At 46.2% G+C, this 24,039-nt stretch overlaps 1 protein-coding gene across 1 annotated transcript; it reads left to right on the forward strand.

The window, feature by feature from the left end:
- Positions 1-4,919: 4,919 nt before the first annotated feature.
- TH (tyrosine hydroxylase) lies at positions 4,920-21,098 on the forward strand (the record flags this gene model as incomplete). The annotated part of the gene is made up of 13 exons (XM_082284350.1): positions 4,920-5,009; positions 9,452-9,661; positions 12,607-12,781; positions 13,570-13,658; positions 13,874-13,941; positions 15,655-15,705; positions 16,489-16,634; positions 17,007-17,142; positions 17,276-17,345; positions 17,639-17,695; positions 18,283-18,378; positions 18,539-18,672; positions 20,939-21,098. 13 exons carry the CDS (start codon positions 4,920-4,922, stop codon positions 21,096-21,098), a joined length of 1,482 nt encoding a protein of 493 aa, XP_082140476.1.
- Positions 21,099-24,039: the final 2,941 nt, after the last annotated feature.

Genomic DNA, 24,039 nt, shown 5'->3' on the forward strand with positions numbered 1-24,039 from the left:
TATTTTTTTTTTTTGGCAATGTAGTTGGCGGTTTTGATTTTGCCTTGGAAGAACAAGCCCTGCATGGAGACCCATCATGTCCCAGAGGCTGCCTCTGCAGTGGAGGGAATGGCAGAGCTTTTCTCCCAGGATGGCACAAAGCATCTCTGCCCTGACTGGAGAGTTAGCACATCTCTGCTGCCTGCAGCCCCCCTTCCCCAGGGCTCATCTGTCATGAGAGAGCGTGAGCACAGAAGTCCGTGTTTTCTAGATAATAGGAGGCTGCGAAGTTAAGAGGGAGGTGAGGATTTTAATTATCTCCTTTTTGTTTTTTTCCTCCTGATGCTGGCCCAGTCTTAGGGAGGATGCAATGATGTGGAGGCTTGAGGTGTCATTATGGGTTATTAAACTCCTTTGTGGTGCTTGGGGATGTTGAATGGAGCTGTGAAGGGAGAAGAGGAAAAAACATCTCTTGAGGGAGCTGGCTCGCCCCCCTATAATTGCTTCAAAATTACGGCAGACTGTAATTACTCATGCTGTGGAGAGGAAGAGGGAGAGACAGTGGGTGGGTGGAAAAAAGAGCAGCAAGGGGGCCTGGGTACCCCTCATGGCTATCAGGGTTGCATTGGTTGTGAGATGGCAGCTCGCCCTCACATCAGAGAACACCATGCCTTTCTTTGGGCCTTACTGGGGCACTGTCACAGCACAAACCCTGCCCCTGCAGCTCCCTGGCCCATCAGAGACCCCCCCCCTTGCCAAGTGCCTTCATCACTGGTTCGCCCTGGGACTTGCATCAAGAGCACAGGTTGGTTCATGGACATCGCTCCAGCTCCCCACAATTAGGGATGGATGTTTGGCAGGTGGGGGTTCCCCTTGGTCCCCATACCTGAGGTGCCCAGAAATGGTGATTATTGTAAACAGAGCTTGAGGATGCACGAACCGACCACATGGATCCTGCCACAGATGTTAATATCTTGTTTTCATCTCTCCACCACCAATCCCGCATCCAGTGGCAGGTGAAATGATCCTCCACAGGACCACTTTGCACCTTAATGCCATTCCTGGATTCTTTTTGGGTCTGCTTCACCCTTGAGGGAAGCACAGCCAGAGCATCCCAGTTTATGGACTTTTCTGTCTGGGGACTAGTGCAGTGAAACAGTGTCCAACTGTGTTTGCTGTGGCTGTTTTATGGCAGATTAATCCCTTAAAACACACAGCTGGATACACATGGCACCCACACACATTCAAGGATGGTCATGTGGTTGGAGCATGAGAAACAAAGCAGTGACGAAGAGCCACTCATCTGTCGTATTTCCTTTGTGAATCTTTGTAAATGCTCCTCTTCCCTATTAGCAAATCTGGTAATTAGTCAAACATGACAAAAGATGAGACAAGCCTGTCTTGGTTTAACCAAATAGGCTCACACCCCTCCAAAAGTCACGTCTGATATCAGCAGAATTTAAACGTGGACCCAGGAAGGTGGTTTATAGAAATGTAGACACACGAAGAGGTGAAAAATTCCAAGCTGTGGGTGGTTTCCAAAAAGTTGGGAATTTGCCTGCGAAGGACACAGGTGGAAAATAAGTTGAACAGCTTTGCACTGGACTTTCTGGGAAAAAGTAATGCCTGTCCTTTTGCAGCTATAATTGCTCTGAAGGACATCCACCCACCTTGCTGCCCAAAAGGAGGACCTGCTGCCACATGGTTTCTCCCACCTCCCCTCCTCTGTCAGCTCCTCCAGGACAGGAGAACCAACCTGGTTTTCCACTCTTATCAGAGAGAGAAATTCTTACCATCCCTCATGGCAATCTGGAGGTTTTGCCCTCAGTTGCACTGAAAGCAGAACTTTGGCTCCATTCTGGACAGCATTTCCATACAATGCAGGACTTCTATCACCAGACAGGGATGGGGATGGCAGATTAGCAGGGCTTAAAGAAGAAAAGAGTTGTATGCCTAATTTGCCAACAGTAGGAAGACAAGGGATTAAAAATCAAGGGTTTTGGGATGAGATAACTAAGTAGAAGGACTGATGATCTTAAATAAAGTACTGGATTTCATGAGGGAAGTAACAACATGTAATGAGACAAAAGGAAAACAGAAAATATATTCAAAGAAATTCCATCTAGTCACACAATAATCTTGAAAACTTGTCTGATGTTATTGGCACATTTTAAGGCCTCTGCTTGTCAGAAGAGCTTTCATATGTGATCTCTGAATAGGTTACAGCCTGCAGGAAGGCTGAGTGGCTTTTTCTGTTCCCATATTTATTATTTTACAAATTTTCTCAATTCTTTACATGAACTGACATTTTAAGGCTATCCTCTTAGCAAATTTATTACAGATTCGGATAACTGGAACTTGCTGTGATGGCTGATTTTAGGTTTATCATCACTGGCAAATACTTCTCTGAAGAGACCTTTAAACAAAGTCAGTTTCCAAAAATAATAGGTCCAGCAAAATGATTTCTCTTTCTGACTTTAAGGTAAGAAAACAGAATGAAGGAAAAAGGATTAAATTAACCAATTAATTTGAATTTTGTCTTTGTTCTTAAATTGAACTGAAAACCTCAAACAAAAAATGTTGTAATTACATATTCTACACGCTCTTTTAAAGGTAGTGCAAGCCAGAATAATTCATCCACAGTTAAAACTTGATTTGGTAAATAAACTCAAATGCAATTCTTGTAACTCTTCTCCTACCCAAGTCCCTTTTTCCTTTCCGAATGAAATCCCAGTGAAACTGGCCCAGTCTTGGCAAGGCCCTTCATTGACAATCTTATTTTTAACGGTGTATTGCACTATCAAAGTCTCTAAATAGTTTTAACTAAGCGTTTCTGGAGTTCTTAGCCTAACTATGCTTTTTCATCCTTAATATCTTTGCAGCTTCGTCCTAGACTGTGAGCAAGAGCTGTGCCCTTTGCCCTCTTTGTGTGTCAGCTTTACTGGCATTAAAGGAGTTACAGAATCCCCACTGAGGTCTCTTCACTGGTGCCTACCATGAAAGATATGTGAGCTTTGTTTTTGTGGTCTCTTTTGGAGTGGATTCTTTTTTCCTTGCAGTCTTCAGAGCCATGTTCTTGCCATCCCAGCCTGTCCAGCAACCGCAGTTCATCTCAGCCAGAGACAGAAAAATAAATGAAGCATAGCATTGTGCTAATTGTGCCCCCCAGTAAGAGGGTTCCCAAAGCCACCCCAGAAGACAGGAGGTGACTGAGCCTGCAATGCTGCTCCTTGACTGGCTTCTGGGCAGTGGAGTGCCTTGGAACCGGCCCCCAAAATGTTTTCTGAGAAAATCTTGCAATACCAGGCAGCATTACCCTCCACCATCTTGGTGGGGTTTTATCTTGTGTTTTGAGCATCCAGGATTTAACAGAGAGCAAATAGACAGTTTAGGAGACTCAGAGGGGATTAGGGATGAAATCAAAGCAAAAGCAAGGGCTGTTCTCAGTGTGAGAGGTGATACCACATGGGAGGACATGGAGGCTGGGGATAGATGAGCCCTGATGGCTGCTTAACTCCTTCTTCTGGTTTCTACCACACTGAGCAGCCAAGTGCCCTCAGCACCTGCAATAAGAGAAGATGCTCCACGTGACTTAAAATCAATTTTGTCTCACTACTGCACCAATCTTTAACTGCTGCCAACTGCTTACTTCAGCTTCAGCTCCTACCAATGAGCTTCCCAAGCTGCCTTGGTGGGGCTGGCAGTGTTGGTCCCGCCGCCTGCTCCCTGGTGTTTGGCAAACATCAACAGCTTTGCATCCTCGAGGAGGTCAGTGGGTTGTTGACCCTCCAGAGCTTCTGGCACTGCAAAAGTCATCAGCAGGCTGGGACGAACTCAGCTGTCCTGCTGTGTGAGCGATGAGCCACCAACCCAAAGCAGATGTCAGTGCTGTGGTCAGCAAGGTTGCAGATGAGCTCTCGGGCAGTCAGCTGGTGAAAGGCCACCAGCTTCCCTGCCACAGGGATTTGTGCCAGTCAGTGGCCTGTCACCAGGATGGTGGAGGCTCACATAAAGCATGGCCATGCACTCCTGCAGCATTTCTTTGGGTGGGACAGCTGCTACAAACGGAATCAGAGGAAAATGCCAGTTTTATTCCCAGCAAAGCAGAGACCCTGGGATGGGTCTGACCTGTCACTCACTGTCACAGCCCCAGCTGTACTCAGGCATTTGGTCCCTTAGGAACTACTGCAAGGGGAGCAAAGCCCATGGGAAAGCAGGACTGAGAGGGTTTTTCCAGGTTATTTCCTCTAAAGCCTTTTTCATTTCTGAGGGCACAGATTCTGCCCTCCTGCTGTCAGAGTGACATGGCCAAATCAAGCTCTGAGGTGGTGGGGGAGCCCTGAAAGGCGCAGCGTTGTCAGTAGCCGGGCACCAGGAGGTGCATACATGAGAAACAGCATCCAGTCCCGCAGCTGCCTTGGGGGAATCAGTGTTATTTTCCTATTACTTTACTGCCTCCGTGACAAGGCAAACAAGGGGAAAAAAAGGCTGGAGAGGGCTAAATCTCTCCCTTCCTTTTATTTCATCCTTTCACAGATCAAAATCCTTTCATGCAACTCCCAAGCTGGAGAAGCATATGTGTCGGACTTAAACATGTAATGAGAATGAACTCCATCCAGAAGTGGCGGGGGGGAGGGAAGGAGAGAAGGGGTAAATTAGAGTAGAAATCTTTTGGATGCAGGCAAACAGGTGGGGGATTGTCTGGTCAGCGAAGGCAGGGTGTCTGCAATCTTTGTAGCGATTAGATTTAATGGGACAGACACGTTTCTCTCCTTCACATCCCCTCCTCCTCTCAGCCCGAGGGGGAGAAAGGAGGGAGGTGGTGATGGGGAGGTGGCAGGGGAAGAGAAGATTTGAAAGAGACTTTGACGTCAGCCCTGCCCTATAAAAAGCTGGCAAGGAGCTGGAAAGCAGACAGCAGAGCTCGTGGAAGAGCAAAGATGCCAACCCCGAACATCTCCACCTCTGCAGCCAAAGGCTTCCGCAGGGCGGTGTCGGAGCTGGACTCCAAGCAAGCCGAGGCCATCATGGTAAGACAACCCTACCCCACTTCTTTCCCTCCCCCTCCAAAAAGCACAGCCTCTTCCATAGCTGTAGGCAGAGGCAGGCAGGGATAGATGGACCAACACTGCATTTGTGGGACTTCCCCGACATGGGCATGTCCAGGCTCTAGGCTGGCAAAGGGAAATTACTCCAGCAGTTCTCTCTACATACTGATACATGTGAAATGAAAACATTTAAGGGGGTGAAAACTTGAAATAATGAAACCACCTCAGTAACCAAAAGTAAGGTGAATAACCCACAGACCTAAGGCAAGAATAGCAAGAAATCCCCCCTGTGAAAGGCAATTTGAAGATCTTAATGATTTCCAGGTTTCAGTGTGTTAAACTGCAGAGATTTCACCTGTTCTAGCATAATAAAACAATTGGGGCTGTCATTTCAGACAGCACACAAGGCACAGGAAGTTTAACTACTTTGTTCATGGCTGCTGTATCCAGTTTATCTCCCAGAATATCCTTCCCCCATTTCTGTTCCCAGTCCTCCTTGATGTGTTCTCAGCCCTGTGTTTAGCCCAGGGGAAGCTTCTGCACAAACCCGATCTGAATGTGTCCGGAAAGGGAGAGGAAAATTTCTCCCTGAGCTGTCAAGTGTCTTTAGAAAGCCAAGCCTGGCCAACGCATTGGACTGGCTGTAGGGACAGGGACATTTCACCTCCTAACCTCAAAGCCTTGGCAGGCAGGATGAGCTTGAAGACTTCCAGTATTGAACGGTCGTGTGAGGCAAAGATGTGGACAGGCTGGAGGTGACAATGCAGCCAGTGGCAGTGGGTGCACCAGGAGAGGACCCTCTTGGGATGCTGGGCAGGAGGAAACTTAGGAATAGGATGGGTTAGGTAGCAGATGTGTTTGGCAGATATCTTCAGCGTGACTCCAGCAGGTCACTTTTAGACCTCCCCATTTCCCTCCCTTGTACCTGCTGCCTTTTTCACCCACTCTCCTCTTAACCTTCTGCCTCACTAAAATCAACCTGTACATTGGCAGGAAGGTTTTTTGGAGAGTGGAGTGTGCTGGAAAGGAAGGGAAATATTTAGGAAGCAAGGACGTCAGCTTGTTTTCTCTAATCAATGGAAATCAGGGAAGGCTTCCCTCTCACACAGTCCTTTTCATTCTGGCAAAATAATGAACACTTGAGTGGCCCTTGAAAACCTGATATTTTCCAGGCAACTTGTAAAATCAGTATTTGAGATGCTCACTGTCTGGAGAAGTGAAGAGTGTTTGGCTATTACACCCTCTGGGGTGCTGCTCTGTGTTTTATGAAAAAATGGGCCACTGAACATAAGGGCCAGAGGAGTTCAGGTTCAACAGGTGGGCTGACAAGAGTAAGGCAACCTGCTTGGTGTCAGTGGCTCCTGCAGCCTGGAGGATACATAAAACCTTAGCCTGTGTTGGTCTTCCTTCTCTGAATGAAAATTTTCAGAAAAAGGAAAACCACAGTATTTAAAACTTTGCCCTGTGAGGTTCTCTCTGAGAGTTGGATGCATGAAAAGCTCTGTTCTTCGCTCTCACCTGGCACAGGAGATCTCCACAAACCTGTTGCTTATTTTGCTAGCTTCTACCAGGCAAGAGGCATGACTCTGCATTTGTTCCTGATATCACATGTCCCTGGCCCTCATGTTGTCACTGTGACCGTGGCTTATCTGCCACACAGCCCTCACCCAGCATCGCACCACCTCCGGCAGGTCTGAGGTGTTCCCTTGCCAGGGGAAACTGCAATCTGGGGGGGAAAGCCAGACCTTCCCAGAACTCATCTACACCGGTGGGTATTTTACGTGTCAGCTGGGCCAGACAAATATCAAACTCAGTGGAAAAATCTTTGGTTACGTATTAAGTTTTTCTGCTGCTAATGGTTTTTGCAAGAGACCCTGGGACTGTAGCTGGGGCAGGGTTTGGTTACAGAGCCAGGCAGAAGACAGCCATTGGAGCCAAACCAGCAGGAAAGAGCACCCAAGGAAACAGGGGTGGGACATTACTGTCCCCAGTCTTTACAATCCCTCGTGATTGCTGCAAATAATGAGCCAGGGAAAAAAAGCAACAAAATAGCTCAGAACACAGTATTTTTAATGACAATACTCAGACTGGGCACTCTGACTTGCAGCAAATTCAAAGAAGGAAAAATGAACAAACCCTTCATAAGAGGTGCAAACTAACCTTCAGAAGAGGTGAATGAGTCAGGCCTTGGTTAGGCAAATAAATGCTTTGTAAAATCAAATTACAGTTCTCACTGTAGCCAGATATGCACTCAGGGAGCGAGTCTGCAAAGCAATTCAGAAATACCATATAATGGTGCCTTTGGAGGAAAGGAAGGCATTTATCATGAGATCAGTTTGGCTGTTATATATGCCACATTCCTAGTTTCCAGCAAAAGGAGATAATACCCCAATGAGCGTAAATGTGAGGGGTAGAGTTGAGGACAATGAGATGGGGAACGGGCAGCCAGGCAGCCTCCACCTGGCACAGGAGGCAGCAGGCAGGCAGACCCCTCCCAGCTCTCTTCTCCCAAGAAAAATTTGGCCTTTTTCTGCTTTGTTTTGATTTTTTAAAATTTACCCGCCTGAACTATGCCATCATGGAGCTAAGGAACTTACAGAACCCCTCAACAGGGACCAAAGCCCCCAGTCCTGCCTGCCGGGGGCCACTCAGTCCGAGCACACGTTTGACTGCTTGAGTCAGCCTCTCCTGGTGCAGCTTTCCAGTCACCCAACTGTGGCCTTTTAAACCTCACCCAGGTGGATTTTAACCTGATTTACAGCCTAAATATGGGGGTCTAATTTCCCTCCTCTCCCCTTCTCCAACCCAGAAGTAAAATCCTGCTGCACCTCTGCACCTTGGGACACAGTGTGACAAAGCACCCTTAGGTAAAGCACTGCATGGCTTGGGATGGCTGTGGAACTTTTCTGTGGCTGGCACAGGGCTGTTTGCCCTGCTTATTGCAGGCACTTTAAAGTAAACACCAGCTTAGCTTAAAACACTGTAGTGATGGAAAACACACACCTAAAGCTGAGCACATGCTCACAAGATTTTTAAAGTTGTGGCTGAGGTCCCTTGCTAGATGTCTGCTCTCTTTGGGCACCAATACCACCACTTTAGACAAGCAGCAGCATTCACTTATTTCTTAGAAGGTGTTCTTCTGTGCCCTGAGGAATAAAGGGTGGGTCAGCAAATGTAATTTCAGAGGGGTATCTTTACTGAAACGGGACCGGATAGAGGTGCGTGGGCTTGTGCCTCGATGTGCTGAGTTTTTGAGGTTGCATTTAAAATGTCAGCTTTGCACCGCTAAAACATCCAAGAGAATTCTCCCAGGAAACATAAGTTATTGATAGCAGGCTTTGAAAATCAGAGAGAAAATAAACTTAGTAGTCAATCAGGCTGTCTTTTAGAAGGAGAACACTCTGAGTTTTCGCAAGGAAGGGAAAGCACATCTTAGTTAGCATGTATCTCTTTTCTAAATATTTTCAATGTAATCACAGGGAAAATTGAAGCCAGTCCCACTCTTGAGTCCTTCTTCAGTGCTGCACCAGGTTTCTTGTAGCAAGTTCTGGGGGTTTGTCATCTGGTTTGGGTCTTGAACACAGAAAACTGGAACCAGATGCGTAGCCTCTAAATAGAAAACTGTTTGTAAAAAGACCAAGAACAAATAAGTTGGTGTATGAGCTATTTGTATAACAAAAGAAACAACAGTGATTGAAATAGATTGTAGTTCACCATAAATATAAACAGGTGTCCTAACATGACCTCAGGCACAGAGTTGCATTTTAGGTTCAATTCCAAGTAACAGAAATCTGCAGGAGTTTGTTGAGACAAAACAAATCTACAGATGAGTGGGAGGAATTTATTTCCTGAGGTATATGGTTGTGGTTCCAATTACACTTCGATGGATAAGCATCCACTTAATGTCAAAAGTAAATGTCATATTGGATCTTGGGAGCAGTTTTGCTAAGCTGCCCCACTAATACACCTGCAAACAGTTCATGTTTTCTGGCCAGGCCACAGCTGTGGGCTTCAGCTGTCCCTCACAAAATATTTTTTCTCAGATGACTTCAGGTTTATCCGATGTCTCTCCACTTGAATTCATCAGACACCCGAAAACCACATAAGATTGTTTCTGATTTTTGGTTTTTTGGAGGCTATTGAAAACTGTTGCTAGGGTAGGTGAGGGGAGAAGTCCACTCTCCAGTTATGCTAAAAAGATATTTTACACAGTTTTCTTCCTAAAGCCCCACATTTCTGGAAGTTCAGTTCTAAAACTTCAGTTCTCATGAGCAGATCTTCCTCTACAAAGCCAGGCAAGTCAGTCCAGCTTTTCCCTGCTTCCTCTGCTGAGGCATATCAGTCACATCTCATCCTGCTACTGGAATGCCTCTGATCTCCTACATCTCCGTGAGCAGTGTTATTTATTTCTGTTCTGCCTGCAGTCTCCACGGTTCATTGGAAGACGTCAAAGCCTCATTGAAGATGCCAGGAAGGAAAGAGAGGCTGCAGCTGCAGCCGCAGCCACTGATGCTGCAGAGTCTACAGAGACCATTGTATTCGAGGAGAAGGATGGGAGAGCCATGCTGAACCTCTTCTTCATGCTCAAGGGAGCCAAGACTTCACCGCTGTCCCGTGTCCTTAAGGTATTTGAGGTGAGTACCCAGCCTGTTGTGTTGTACTCAAGGAACACACTTCAGGTTTCATGACTGTGCTGTGAGAAGCATCACTTGAGCGTAATAAAGAAGACTCAGACTAGGTCTGCCTACTTCAAATTACCAGTTGATTGTCTGATATCCCTGGAGTTGTGCTTTGCTCATGACCCAGAGTGCCCTCACTTGCCATCACTAAGAAGCAGGCATACCTCTGTCTTGCAGTACTGTTAAGTTCTGGGATTAATTCTGCTTAATTATTTTCAGTTTCACACTCCAGTCCACACCCTTATGACTTGTAGTGTACTCTGACAGCCCTCCCCACTGCTCACCACTTCAACATCAGTTGCAGGGCTCTGATTCCACATTCAAGGCAAGCTCTGTGCCCTGCCTGTCTACAGACCAAACTCACCTCACTTGTGGGTCATTACCACACTGGTCCTTGGTCAAACAGCTACGGAAACAACTTCGCCCTGGGTGTAAAACTGGTATACTGATTTCAAAATTACCTCTCTGCTTCAAGGATTATTCTCATTGACATGTTAAAGGTTCTGTTGGTTCCCCTCAGTGATGTATCCTGTATATGCCTTTAATACCAAGGAAAACTGATAATTGAGCTTTTTCCTCCTAGCCAGCAATGTAATGTTGCATTATATAGGATCTCGGTGCCATGAATGGAAAGACTGAGATAAGTGCTGCCTATTTAAAAGGCAATCCAAGCACGACAGCTTGCATTCATGTAGTGTGCTTTCATCCAGAATGATCCAAAAGTGTTTTGCAAACTGAGGTACTAAGATGCGTTTTATCTATGGTAGCTTAATTTCATTGACTTCAGCAGTGAGAGGAGAGGACAATTTGTTCCTATTAATCAGTCACGTGGCTTGTAAGGGGCCTCTGGAGGTCTCTAGTCCAACGTCCTGCTCAGAGCAGGTCCAGTCACAGGAGGTTATTTGAGGCTATGTACACTATCTGGTAAACCTGCTACTTAAAAACTGTAAACTTACAGAAAGTGTGCTTGGGGGATAAGTATTTCCCTGAAATCGCAGGGCATTCTAGTTATTCATTGCCCATTTAGTATTACCTCTGATAATCTTATGAAAAACATTTAGATCTTCAGCAATTACAAAACATCTTGCTTCTCCTCTAAGAGGACTGTTACTAGAAAAGTTGGTTTCTGGGCAGCATATGGCTCCTGTCCCAAGACTAAAAGAACCTCTATGACAAACTTTTCAGACAAAACCCATGTGTTGCCATGATTGGGATCTCCTTCCCAGAAGTGCACAGATGCCAGATAAAGTGTGACAAATCCATCAGTGTAACATTCAACAGACTGCTCAGTGGGTATGGAACAGATGTGTAAGCTCTTGTACTTGGTAGATTTTATGTTACACTGCATTTAAACTCTGTAATTTAAACAATTCTCAAAACATCAAGCGAGAAGCTGCCAGCAGCTTATGTTCAAATAATGTTTGTTTCTTCCTGGAGCAAAAAAGCTCTTTGAGCTTGTCACAGAGAGAGCTTTAAATATAATAAAAAGACAAGCATGTCAAGTCCCGACAGAGGAAGATTCATTTCCCAGATCCCTCTGGCAATGCAGGTACAAGATATGAAAGCAGACGGGCATAATGACATTTGCCTCATCATGAACCAGGCTGCAGGGAAGCTGTTTTCACTCTTCTGTATGTGTTACATGAAGCTGAAGCATAGGTAATGCAATCATGGCTGTCAGATTAATGCAAAGGTATCGATTGTTGAGGGGACAATGTAATAGTGAAGTTGGTAGGTACATTAAAAAACACCATCCTAAATTTAATTTACCTGTGGCATTGCATCTGTTGTTCTCATCTTTTTGCCTCTGATTAACAAAAGAAATCATGTCCCTTCCTCTATCAAAGGTCTTGCAGGGACTTTGGGAAGGTTGGGTCAATTGCCTAGGGCCTTGGACTTATACTGCCAATTTTCACTGAGCTAAAGAAAATACCCACAAATTTACCAGGGCCCTTTGGAAGACTATAGACATCATTTTGTCTCCTTATTCCATGGGGGAGCTCAGTTCCCCATAGCGAGCCTAAATGACATCCGTGCCGGTAGTGAACCCAGAGCAGCGCTGGTGCGGGAGGGCCGTGGCAGCCCCGGCGTTCAGCACCACGGCCAGCGCCGCGCCGCCGGCCCGCCCGGACCGCGCCCGCCCCGCGGGACCGCGCCCGCCCCGCAGCCCACCCACCACAGCCCCCGCCAACACACGCCTCGGCAGCCGCTGGGACGGGAAAGGAAAGGGGGCCATGAGATGTGGCGCTCTGCCCCATCAACTGCCTCTCTTGATACGGTCTTCTGTTGTGGAAGTCTTCTGTTGGTAGTTATTGAACAGCCCCGGTGTTTGGGCAGAAGGGAAAAAAGTGGAATTAATAGGTGTGTTTATACGGGAGGCAGGTGGGGGCATGAAGAAAACGACAAGAGGGAATCCATCCCAGACTGGGATTGTTCAGCGTGGACAAGAGAAGGCTTCAGGCTGACCTAACTGCGGCCTTCCAGGACCTGAAGGGGGTCTAGGGGAAAGATGGGAGAGCGGCTTCTTACAAGAGCATGTAGTGACAGGACGAGGGGGGATGGATTCAAACTGAGAGTAGGTTTAGGTCAGATATTAGGAAGAAATTCTTTACTGTGAGGGTGGTGAGGCACCAGCACAGGTTCCCCAGAGAAGTTGTGAATGCCCCATCCCTGGAAGTGCTAAAAAGATCAGGCCGGATGGAGCTCTGAGCAACCTGGGCTGGTGAAAGTTGTCCCTGTCCATCGCAGGGAGGTTGGAACAAGACGATGTTTAAGATCCCTTCCAACCCAAACCATTCTGTGTTTTCATGTGTCCATATGGGCATCTTTGAGTGGTACCAGAAGGTTTTTCAAACATTGCTTAATGTAGTTTTTTTTTTTTTCTTTCTATGTCTCAAAAGACATTTGAAGCTAAAATTCACCACCTGGAGACCAGGCTTAGCCGAAAGCCCCGTGAAGGGACCGCTGAGCTGGAATACTTTGTGCGCTGTGAAGTCCACAGCTCTGACCTCAACACTTTCATTAGCTCCATCAAGAGGGTAGCAGAAGATGTGAGGACCACTAAGGAAGACAAATGTAAGGAGCTTACAAATATTTTCACTTGTGCAGAAAGGCTGAGCTCTCCCTGTAGAAACAGGATGGAGACTTTGTTATTTCCAGGGAACGGAAGGGAAAGGGCTGCTCTATGCTAAATTTGAGCAAATCAGAAAGAACTGCCTCTGGGACACCTGAATCCTGAAAGTAATTTCCCTCCTTGTCCTTTTCTCAGCAGACTCCATTGCTCATAGCCCATTCTTCTGGTAACAGATTGAAAAAATAGAAATAAGAGATTGAATTTCATGCTTTGCTGACACCCCTCCTAATGAGCTCTCCATTCCTACTCCAGCATTTTATATTATAAATGCAAAGTAGTTTCCTACCTACATGTCAGGGCCTCTGTACAGATTCCAGTGATAATCTACAAGACACTTCCCATGCCATCCTGTTCTGAAGATAGGATGATTATTGTAAAATATCCTTAGAGATCCCTAGAGATCTATGACCAGCAGGACCTCTGGGTGTTTTTTTAATGTGAATCTTTCAGTAAAATCTAATTTTCATCTTCTTTAATTTTGTCACAAAATACTTTGCTGAGAGATAGCCAAGGAAGTCGTGAAATGCAGATCATGACATTAGACATGACTCTAGGACAAGAGCATTGAGATAGCAAAACTACTGCCTGGAAGTAGCTGTGCCATGAGCTGCTTGTTGTACGTGTGCATTTCATACACCAGAGCAGGTGTGTCTTATTCAGCCTCACAGCCCCTTCTCATTAGGGGATCTTCACTTCCACAGACAGACTGTCACTTTCTCTCTCCCCACAGTTCACTGGTTTCCCAGAAAAATCTGTGAATTGGACAAGTGCCACCATTTGGTCACCAAGTTTGACCCTGACTTGGATCTGGATCACCCGGTGAGTCAGTCTGTGTGTGCACCCCCTCACGCTGAACTCCTGAGCCGTCCCACAGAAGCAGGGAGCTAAGAACACCTATTAGTGCAGCTGATCAGGGAACTGCAGTGTGATTGCCACCTTGAGAGACATCTCTCCAGCTAGTGATGAGCTTTCCTGGGTGAGAAATTTTAGTAACTGATTAAAAGTCCTGTCTCTGTTCCTATTTGTCACCACAGGGCTACTCTGACCAAGTATACCGCCAGAGAAGGAAATCAATAGCAGAGATTGCTTTTCACTATAAGCAGTAAGTCTCCTTCCTAACATCCATGCAGGGATAATGACATGTCAATGAACCTATTGGGAAGTCATTGTGCTACCTGTATGGCACTTCTCTTCCTTTACATTTTGTCTCCCCATTCAGCTTTTCCAGCTCCTTTTGTGTCTCTCTTCTCTCTTTGCATTCCAGTCTCTAATTAAAAACGTCTGTTGTCATTAATTCATACATTGTCAAGGCTATAGTAAGAATAAACCTCCTGCATAACAAAAGCCAGAGAGAAATCCATCAGGCCACAAACTTTGGTTGGAAATGTAGCATCTCTTTTAGAATGGCATCTAGTTTTGACTTCAGTGTTTCAAGCTACCCCATGCCCAGAAAATTTGTTCCAAGGCTTCATTATCCTAGTTGTGAAAAAATGTGGGTTTTATTTCTAAGCTGGAGTTCAATAGCTTTAGCTTTTACCCAGTGGATCATACATGCCTTTCATCTGCTAGATGAAATACTGCTATCAGGATTTTTTTTGCTATGAGGGTATTTATAGGCTAAATGATCTGCCTCCTAACTCTGTCTGTTAATTAAATAGATTCCAGGAGTGTTCTCATCATTGTCTTATATAGCTTTAAGACTGTCTTGTACTCCTACTCAATACTTCTATTCTGATATATGCAGTGATAGCACTCAGCCTGTTCACTACAACATCAAACAGAGCTCTAATATTCAGTTAGGTTTGTAAAATATTCCCAAGATCCTATGCAGTGACACTGCCTTTCACCATAGCATTCTCTCCCTCTGAGGGGGACTTTAAGTGCTGAAACCAGACTACAAAAATTATATGGGTCACCTTCTTGAGCTACCCCTGCAACTGGTGTGATCTCAGCAAGGGTTTCTGCTGTTGGTTTTCATGTACTTTGCCAATTTGAAGGCCAGAATATGGACACCGATGGTTTTATCCTGTACAAATAGTAAATGCACAGAAAGTCATGGTGCCAGAGGGAGAGTCCCAAGCAACACAGGGATAAATACTGTCCTAAGATGAGGCACCAATTTAAGATGTCTTCTCTAACATCTCACCTGCAGGCTAGCATTTATGAGCCACTGTGTAGCATCCCTTCAGGCATCCCTTCAGGAACTGTACTTCAGAATACATGATATCTCATCTGTCCAAATACAGAAAAGAAGGATTTAGGATATAGAGTTGCTAACTATTATGAGAAAAAGCAAAATTGTCAGTCTTCTTTCAGCAATGCCCATTTATATCAAAGTTGAGATTTGCTTTTCCTGCCATCCTTAATCTTATTGACAATACATTTTTTCTGCAGTTCAAATGCATTTAGTTTTCCTTATTAGCTGCTTTTATTTCCCAGCCACTTGTTCATTCTTGGAGCCATCAGCTCCTTGAAGTTCAGACTCATGAAACAAATTTATTTTCACAGTTTCAATTTTCTCCAGTGAAAACCTTTTTTTTTTTTCCCCCGGTAAATATTACACCTGCCAAATTCTTGCTCATCCCTTGTTCATTTATAATCTCTGACAAGACTCATGCTTTTCTTTGTGTCTATGTATTTGTTGCACCTGTACAAATGATCCAGTACTAAGGCTTTGTCTTTCCTGTCACCCCCTTGTTTGGATTTTAAAGAAGACTGATGAACATCATGCAGAGCTTCTCCAAAGTGCTTCCTTCTCAGAGGGAAGAGGAGCCTGGCTGGGGCTCTGCTCAGTAATGGTGCCTTTGCCTTGCAGTGGGGACCCGATCCCTCATGTGGAATACACAGCGGAGGAGACAGCTACCTGGTGAGTGCTGATTTCATAACTGGTGCTGATTTCATTATTAGTGCTTCAGCACTAGAAACTGGGAATCAAAACCCAAACATCCAGGGCATGACCTCTTGAAAAATGTATCAGGAGTGCAAGCATCCTACTTAATGGCTTGTTATAAAAAACACATTCACACTGCAGCCCCAGGAATTCCCTCCGAAGGAGCCTCTCCAGAGAGCAAGGTAGATAATTTGGAGTCCCACTTCTCTAAAGGTCCTGACTTAGTAGCAGCCTCCAAACAAAGAGCAGTTGTCACAGCTGCAAGAAAGTAGGAGGCCCGTGGTGAATATCTGTGTGGTACCTCACGGGCCTCACTTAGGAAAACACTCCCTTTGAACGTGATTTTTTCCAGGAGTGTTGCTGCAGGAGTGTTTCTGAAAACAAGGCCAGCTCACATGAGCTGAGTACACAGGCTTCTCAACAAGGTCATCTTCTGGTTCTATTGACTGTCTTCACAGTGCAGCTTCAGGACTTAACCTACTGGGAATGTTTTAATTCCAGTTAATACCTCTTATACAGTCTTCTGACCTTCAAGTCAGCAGTAGGTCTGCTCAGACACAGCTGCTGCCTTTGCAGGTTCATTTGAATGTGTGTCTGTATGTTTACATACCTCTATCAATGTGCAGAGACATAGACTTAGGTGGAGAAAGGCAAAGGACATGGAGCCTAAAGATATGAGTCCCTGACAGTGCACAACCAAAGTGCAGGAGAGGACTAGACACATTAACCACTGAATGTCTGCCACCTCTCTTCCTGAAGGAAGGAGGTATACAGCACCCTGAAGAGCTTGTACCCCACCCATGCCTGCAAGGAGTACCTTGAAGCTTTCAGTCTACTGGAGAAATTCTGTGGTTACAATGAGAACAACATCCCTCAGCTGGAAGAGGTTTCCCGTTTCCTGAAAGGTGGGTATGAGCCTGGGGGACCCAGGCTCAGGGTCTGCTGGTGGGGCAACTACAGATGGGAAGCCTGAACCCAAAGGAGTAGTTTTGAGCTGAAATTTGGGAGGAGAGCTGGTGGCTTGTGCACTGCCCACAGAGGACAGAGTTAGAGCCCAAACGGTGGGGAGTGCAGCTAAACACAGCAGGCTGTGACTGGAGAGCAAGCCCACAGTCAAATGATCCCACGGAGCACCTAAAGAGCAGGCGTTGATCCCTAGCAGGAGCAGATAGATTAGGCCTGGCATAGCAGAAGCCCTTCCCTGAGTTTCCAGTGCTGGGAGCAGTGGCAAAGCCTGTGGGCCATGCACCTGGCACAGATGGTGTGTGCTGTTTCAGAGAGGACCGGCTTCCAGCTCCGGCCGGTGGCCGGCCTGCTGTCGGCACGGGATTTCCTGGCCAGCCTGGCCTTCCGCGTCTTCCAGTGCACGCAGTACATCCGCCACGCGTCCTCACCCATGCACTCCCCCGAGCCGTGAGTATTGCCTGGCCCCATGGCCTCCCTGCCCAGAGTGTCCCACCTGGCCAGCAATTACCCTTTCTCCCCGACAGACACACTCTGTCTGCTGCTGACTGTGTTTTCCTCCTTGCCCCGCTCTCCTTGGCAGGGATTGCTGTCACGAGCTGCTGGGGCACGTCCCGATGCTGGCTGATAAGACATTTGCCCAGTTCTCTCAGGTAAGGTGCTTATCTGCTTTCTCCTCCTTGAGAGGTCAGAATCCAAACCCCAGTGTTGCCACCTAAACCTTTCTTGCTCCATGATGTTCCAAAGTTCCAGTCATGGACCAAGACCCTAACTAATACTGATTCTGCAACAAAGTGGATTTAGTCTGAGCATGATGTCCCAGCAGATTCCTGGCATGGCAGGGCAGCAGTATCTGTGGTCTCGAGGCAATAAAACAGAGCAATGAATGTATAAGGTCCACAGACCAAACCTGTCCTGATGTTTGCCCCTTCCCTTCTCTTCCTAGGACATTGGGCTGGCATCTCTGGGAGCAACTGATGAAGAAATTGAGAAACTAGCAACGGTAAATTTTCCTCCTTGCTGGATGGGGGGCACAAACACTCCAGCAGTGCTTTTGTGGTATCAAGGGGACTGGTCCAGCCTGGTATTCCAAGACCGGCAGGTTCAGAGCTCCCACCCAAGCTGCCCTGCTCTTTTAGTGATGACTGTGCAGAGCAGAGATCAGTTAAAGAGCAGAGCTTGCTTGCACATTAACCCAATTTTCTCGGGCACCAGTAGTATCATCAGGCATCGTATTTCCAACAGCAGCCCTGCTGGGACTCTTTGGGGTGGGATTAAATGACATCCACTTCCTTTGTCTCTCCCTTAGCAAGGTGACCCGTCCTGCTCCAAGGACACCAAACAGCAGCATCTCACAGCAGCTGGGTGCAGAGGGAACAAGCCCAGGGACACAGACTCTCTGTCTTGGTGTAGCAGCAACTTAGTTTAGTACTTTTCTCTGAAAGCAAAGTGTGGAGAGGGGATAAAGAGGCAGGTGCCTGTTCCTTTAAATAACCCCAAACCCTGGCCATGATGCAAGGGCTCAGAAGTGACAGGGAGATGAAGATGAGGAGCTGTGTCCCCCAGGAATTTTTCTTTTTCTTTTCACAGCTTTACTGGTTTACAGTGGAGTTTGGGCTCTGCAGACAGAATGGAATAGTCAAAGCCTATGGAGCCGGGCTCCTCTCTTCCTATGGGGAGCTCATAGTAAGTCCCAGCAAAACTTGCCTCTGCTCTAGGCCCTGTAGAGAAAAACACCTTCTGCCTCTGTGCAAAGACTTTCCTCAATCTGTTCTCCACCTTTTCCTACCCCATGTCTCTCCAATCCCCTCAGTTTCATGCTGGAATTTTTCTGCTGTGTTCGTAGCACTCCTTGTCAGACGAGCCAGAGGTGCGGGACTTCGACCCTGATGCTGCAGCTGTTCAGCCCTACCAGGACCAGAACTACCAGCCTGTTTATTTTGTGTCTGAGAGCTTCAGTGATGCCAAAAATAAATTGAGGTAGGACTGGGCAGTGAGAAAGACCCAAACAGAAGGACATTAAGGTGTTATATATTAAAACCGGGCTTGACATTATGGCTGCTTTCAGTTCAAGTTCTCAGAAGTGCTCTGAAAATTTTGATCAGGTCTTTTGAAGTAAAGCAGTTCTCCAGTTCCTACAGGGAACATTCTTGACATGAATGGATTTGTCCAGGGGAAAAAATGAACTTTTGCCTCCTAGGCTGGTTAACATGGGTTAGTGGACCCCAGACACCATCCCACCAGGGTAACTGGGTTTCCCCATCCCATGGGACTACAAACAGGATGATATGGGGCAGCTCTACCCACAGACATCTGTTCAGAAGAGCATTTTCTTGGTCATACCCAGAGCTGCCCACAGGAGGAAAGCTCAGTCCTTGGATTGCTTTGATTGACAGAGGAAAACTTTGCCTATACCATTTTTATCTTTGCTTAGGAAAGAGACAGAATGGGGTGAACATGATTTACATGACTTTACAGTTCCTGTAAGAGGGGTATTTAATACAAATAACCTGGTGAGGACTGCTATATTTCAGCTTCTGCTTTTATTACCCTCACTTGCACTGTTCATACAACCTGGAGTCCAGCTGCAAGCACCCGGGGAGCCTGTCCTCACACACACACGAGGCAGCTTTAAAAAAACCCCAACTGCTGCCTAATGAGTCATTTCCTTGCATTTAAAAAGGGAAAATGCATCACATACACAGCCAAGATTAGGCTAGAGGGTCTTGACTGTGACAAGAACTGTAAATGATCCTCTTTAAAGAGCTCAGAGACCACACAGATGCTACTCTATGAGGTGAAAGCACTGTGTCTTTTGCATTACTGACAGCTGCCACCACAGTCCTGACTATCAGTGTTATGCATCGAGAAAAGCCTCTTTCCTCAGAAAGGACACACTCCCCCCATGCCCTTCCAAGCAGACATGCCGTATCTATATGATTCAAAAGGTGTCAAGTGAGCACACCCCTTTTGGAGGGCAGGTTTCTAGCCATTAGCAGCTGTGCTATGAGCCATCGCTGTGGCTGATGGCATTAACGAGAGGTGAGCTGGACCCTGCCTGGTAGAACTGAGAATCTTTTAGGAGGAGGGCAATGTGAGTATGCAGAAACCCCCTTTGTTTGCACTTCTTTTTGTTGTTTTCCTGCCATGGCATGGCAGCTCCCTGCCAGGGCCAGCCTGCGCCTTGGACCGTGTTTTCTCTTGGCCCTCTGTGCTGTGTTTTCCCCCAGATCCCTCCAATTCTGGCCTCGGCATGAAGTACCAGCTAGAGGAACATCTGTCTCCATCTGGGAAAGGGCTGCGCTTCCCCGAGCCAGAGCAGACCCGCGGTAGCCACAAGAGGGTAGCCTAAGCTAAGCAATTCAGGAGCGAAAGGGTGAAGCCTCAGCAGAGGCGAGGAGCATGCTTGTTGTTAGTGCTGTTTGTCCCCTCGTGTTCCCAAGCCTTTCCAGCATGAGACTGCAGCCATAAGTACCTAAATATAGATTTTCAGCTCCATATTCACACAGCCCCCAAACGAAAAAACCCTACGTTGTCAAGTATACAAATCTTAGTGCTGGAAGTGAATGTGGGCAGCTTTGGGGAAACCCTACCCTTGATTTGATTTGCTTTCACTTGACCACGTACTTCTCCATTAGAAAAGCAGCAACAAGCTCTTGCTCTTGAGAGATACGAGGTAAAGTCAAGCTCATCACTGAGATCCAGCCTGCATTTGGCTTTGGGTGCAGCAGAGCAGCTTTGCTCAAGCACAAGGCTCTGGTGACGTTATTCTCATCCTCTAGCTCAGGTCTGAGCCACTGCCTGTCAAGTCTATCCTTAACATGCCACACAGCCAGTTTCACCCTCCTCAAGCAGAGATTAGTCAATAAATGCATGTCAGAAAGGATTTAGTAATATAATACGATAATACCACAGTCTTTCCCTGCCATTAGCTTCTAAATCTCCTTGGCACTTTTTGAAAAAGGAATTGCAGCAGAGGATGCCTGGCAGTGGCCATGGAGGTGACCAGTTTGATGTACCCTCCACTTTGGTACAGCCCACAGAAAGCCACAGTCAAACTCATGGTTTTCTGTAACAAACAGAAAGGATCTCAACCACTGCTATGACCCTGTGGTCCTGGAAAGGTGGAAACTCTGCCTAAAGGAGGCATTAACCTGTTGGAATCCTCCTGGGTAAATGGAAACGGGCAGGAGGGAGCCTCAGGACTCATCTCTCATACCCAGCCTTCTGCACGCTTCCCTTGCAGGAGCTACGCAGCGCACATCAAGCGGCCCTTCTCGGTGAAATACGAGCCCTACACCCACAGCATCGAGCTCCTGGACAGCCCTCAGATGATCTGTCACTCCCTGGAGAGCGTAAGGGATGAGCTTCACTCGCTGATTAACGCGCTCAATGTTATCAGTTAATACAAGAACTGAGCCATTTCCGTCCCCTCTTCCCTCCCAGCCCCCGACGTGCCCGCTCTGCCCTCACCTCGCTCCCAGGTAATTCCTACCTGTCTTCTCCAAACATTGGCACTGCTGCCTGTCACCACGCGACCCCAACAGCTTTCCACTTTTGTACGTAGGGCCAGCTCGGAGGAGGGCAGCGGGATGCACCCAAGGCCCGGTGGTTCTTTGGGTAGCTTTTCTCCTGCTGGAAGAGGCTTAGCAGAGACAAAAAGCATGGCCAAGCTAAAAAGGTTAAGTCAAGAGCTGTGTGCTAGGTTCCTGGGTGCAAGGAAGAGGAGAAAATCTACTTTATTTAAAAAGAAAAAAAGGACAAGATAGTTTTTTTAAATTGCAATTTGAGAGAAAAATTTAATCTGTTTGGTTTTTTTAATCCCTAAAGCAACTCTTATAGCAACTTCATGAGTCTTGTTCTTAGTTATTCTAACATCAGTATCACCTGATGTGGCTCAGGTGTGTGAATAATGCTATTGCTGGCCACTTCTAAGGAAGGAAAACATCTAGTCTGGATGCTCAAACCCAGTTTCATGCAGTTTTCAGTGCAGATATTAATGGCTTGATCTGACCCAAAGCTCTCAGTTTTCCTCCCCCTGCTTTTGCCCTTCTTATCTTCTTGCAGGCTGTCTCATAACTTAGCGGTTTGCTCAGAAGTTTGGCCCAAGGTTATGCAGCTGTGCAGTATCAGAGCTGGGCTTGGGATGTGTGGAGGCTGCTAAACAGCTGTGGGGGACAGCGAAGGGGAGAATTACACAGAGTTGTTTGCATGATCACTTATAAGATTCCTGTGTCGACTTTTGCCATCCTTATCCACAGTGTATGATTTTCATAATTTCCTCTTTAAAGAACTGCAAGACTTGGCAGTGAAGCTTTGGCTATTAACACGGCTAACATTGTTCTCCAGTGTTACTTCTACTATGGCTCAGTCATAATAGTTTACAATCCATTACTCTTTATCCCATTTCAGACCTCCACATATATATGCTTAACCCCCAGTTCTCTCAAATTTTAACTCCTTAGCTACTGACAGCACTTAGTCTCCAGCCTGCTTCAATCTCTCCTTTCTGTTTCTTTTCTTATTTGACTCTTCCTCCTAAATTCCTCCTAAATTGCTTAAAAGGCCATTACTGAAATCGGCAGTTTGACACCAGGGCTAGCTGCTTTTCCTCAAGTTGTTCCTTCTCGTTGGATTTTCCTGTAAACTGATAAAACTACTGAGTTCATTCAGTTATTGTCATTTTAGAGAACTTTTTCCAAAGCTGCAGCTATGATTTCCCAATCTGGGTGGATCCAGATCATGAGCTGTAATTCTCAAGGCTCCCTTAAGAGCTGTAACAATTTTTCATTTGGGTTCTTCAGATATTACTACTAGATTAAATAGCTGGAGCAAACTATGCAAGACTAAGGCAGGCTAGGCCATAGTTTAGCTATCTAGCCATGAAAATCTTACTGGTGACTTCAGTAAAATAGACTAAAACAAACAAACAAAAAAAGAAAACAAGCAGACAAGATGTAACAGTAAGTCTGTATAGTTAATGCATGGGTTATGACCTTGTTAACAAGAGCAGTGCCAGTTTACTGGTCTGCAGGTTGCTGTGTCTCCTCTCCTTTGGTAGTGTGCAGCTCCTGGGTTGCTGCCCATGAGAGTAGCAAGGATGCTCCAAACCCTGCAGCAACGCCAGGCTCCTGATCAGGACCAGGCAGGAAAACTCTGTGGAGGCATTCACTTTCTGGTCTGACCTCCAGAACTGCTCCAGAACTGTAAAGGTCTGAAGGTGGTCATCTCTAGGTCTCCAAAGCACTTCACAGTCATTATCTGCCTTCTTAAATATCTACAATTAATGCAATTCGTAAAAAGACCAAATTCATTAATATGGAATGAAAAGCCAACTTAGAAATCCTTGCAAGTGCAGGAGAACTCAAATCCTCTGCCTTGCCTTGGAGTTTGCATTGCTTCTCCCTGACTCTGTCATCCACTGCATTTTGGAGGAGCTGTAGTAAAATCTGCTGTCCTGCAAAAATAGAAAATAAGCAAAACTTGCAGCATAACCCAGCACCATTAGTATGCAAGCACACAAACAGCTGTGCTGCAGCCAGGGGGAAGGTGAGCACCAGGAGGGCTGCACCCCCTTGCTTTTGGGACATGAGGCTGAGCTGGGGGGTCTGAGTGCGGGGGCTCGGGCTGCACAGGCGCCAGAGGTCCCTCTTTGGGCCATTTTCAGTGTCTGTGTTCTTGACAAATCCGTGACAGATTCCAGAATTTTTTGGCCCCTTAGGGGGACATCTGAGACACATGAACCCGTTTGTATTTACTCTTGCCCTCACCTATTTAATATCTTAGAGGATTTATCCTATTAGTAACTTATTAGACCCCCTTTCATTTTGTCTCTAAGGCTTGTTCCTTTTTATCTGTTTTCAGATACATTACTTGGCTCCTTATTTCATAAGCCATATATGAATTGGATCCTTGCTTTCTCCTTTTACCCATTTTTCTCATGTTGCTCCTTCTACCAGAGCATTGTTGCCTTCTTTATCTCGCCATAATATTTTAGGGCCTTAGACATAGGGCTGCTAAGGGACAGGCTATTCAAACAAAATACGGTAGAGTTGTAAACCAATCCCTAATCTATCACTGCTTTTAAAGCTGCTGATAGCAAGGTTTCAGACCATTATTTTGGATATTGTCCTAGAATTTTCTATTACTAATAATCCAATTCCTTTCCTTCTACCAGTCTGGGTGATTGCAGGTGGTAGGGTATATACAGTCCTTGCTCAATCCCCTATTATGCTAGCTATTAAGACTTGAATTCTTCACTTACAACCACCCCCTTCCCACCCCTCCCCCCTGTTCATCTTACCCTGTTTCAGGTGCTGTTCCACACCTATGAACAACTGTCTGTAA

Source organism: Coloeus monedula (genome assembly GCF_965178545.1).
Source record: "Coloeus monedula genome assembly, chromosome: 6".
Classification (NCBI taxonomy): Eukaryota; Metazoa; Chordata; class Aves; order Passeriformes; family Corvidae; genus Coloeus; species Coloeus monedula.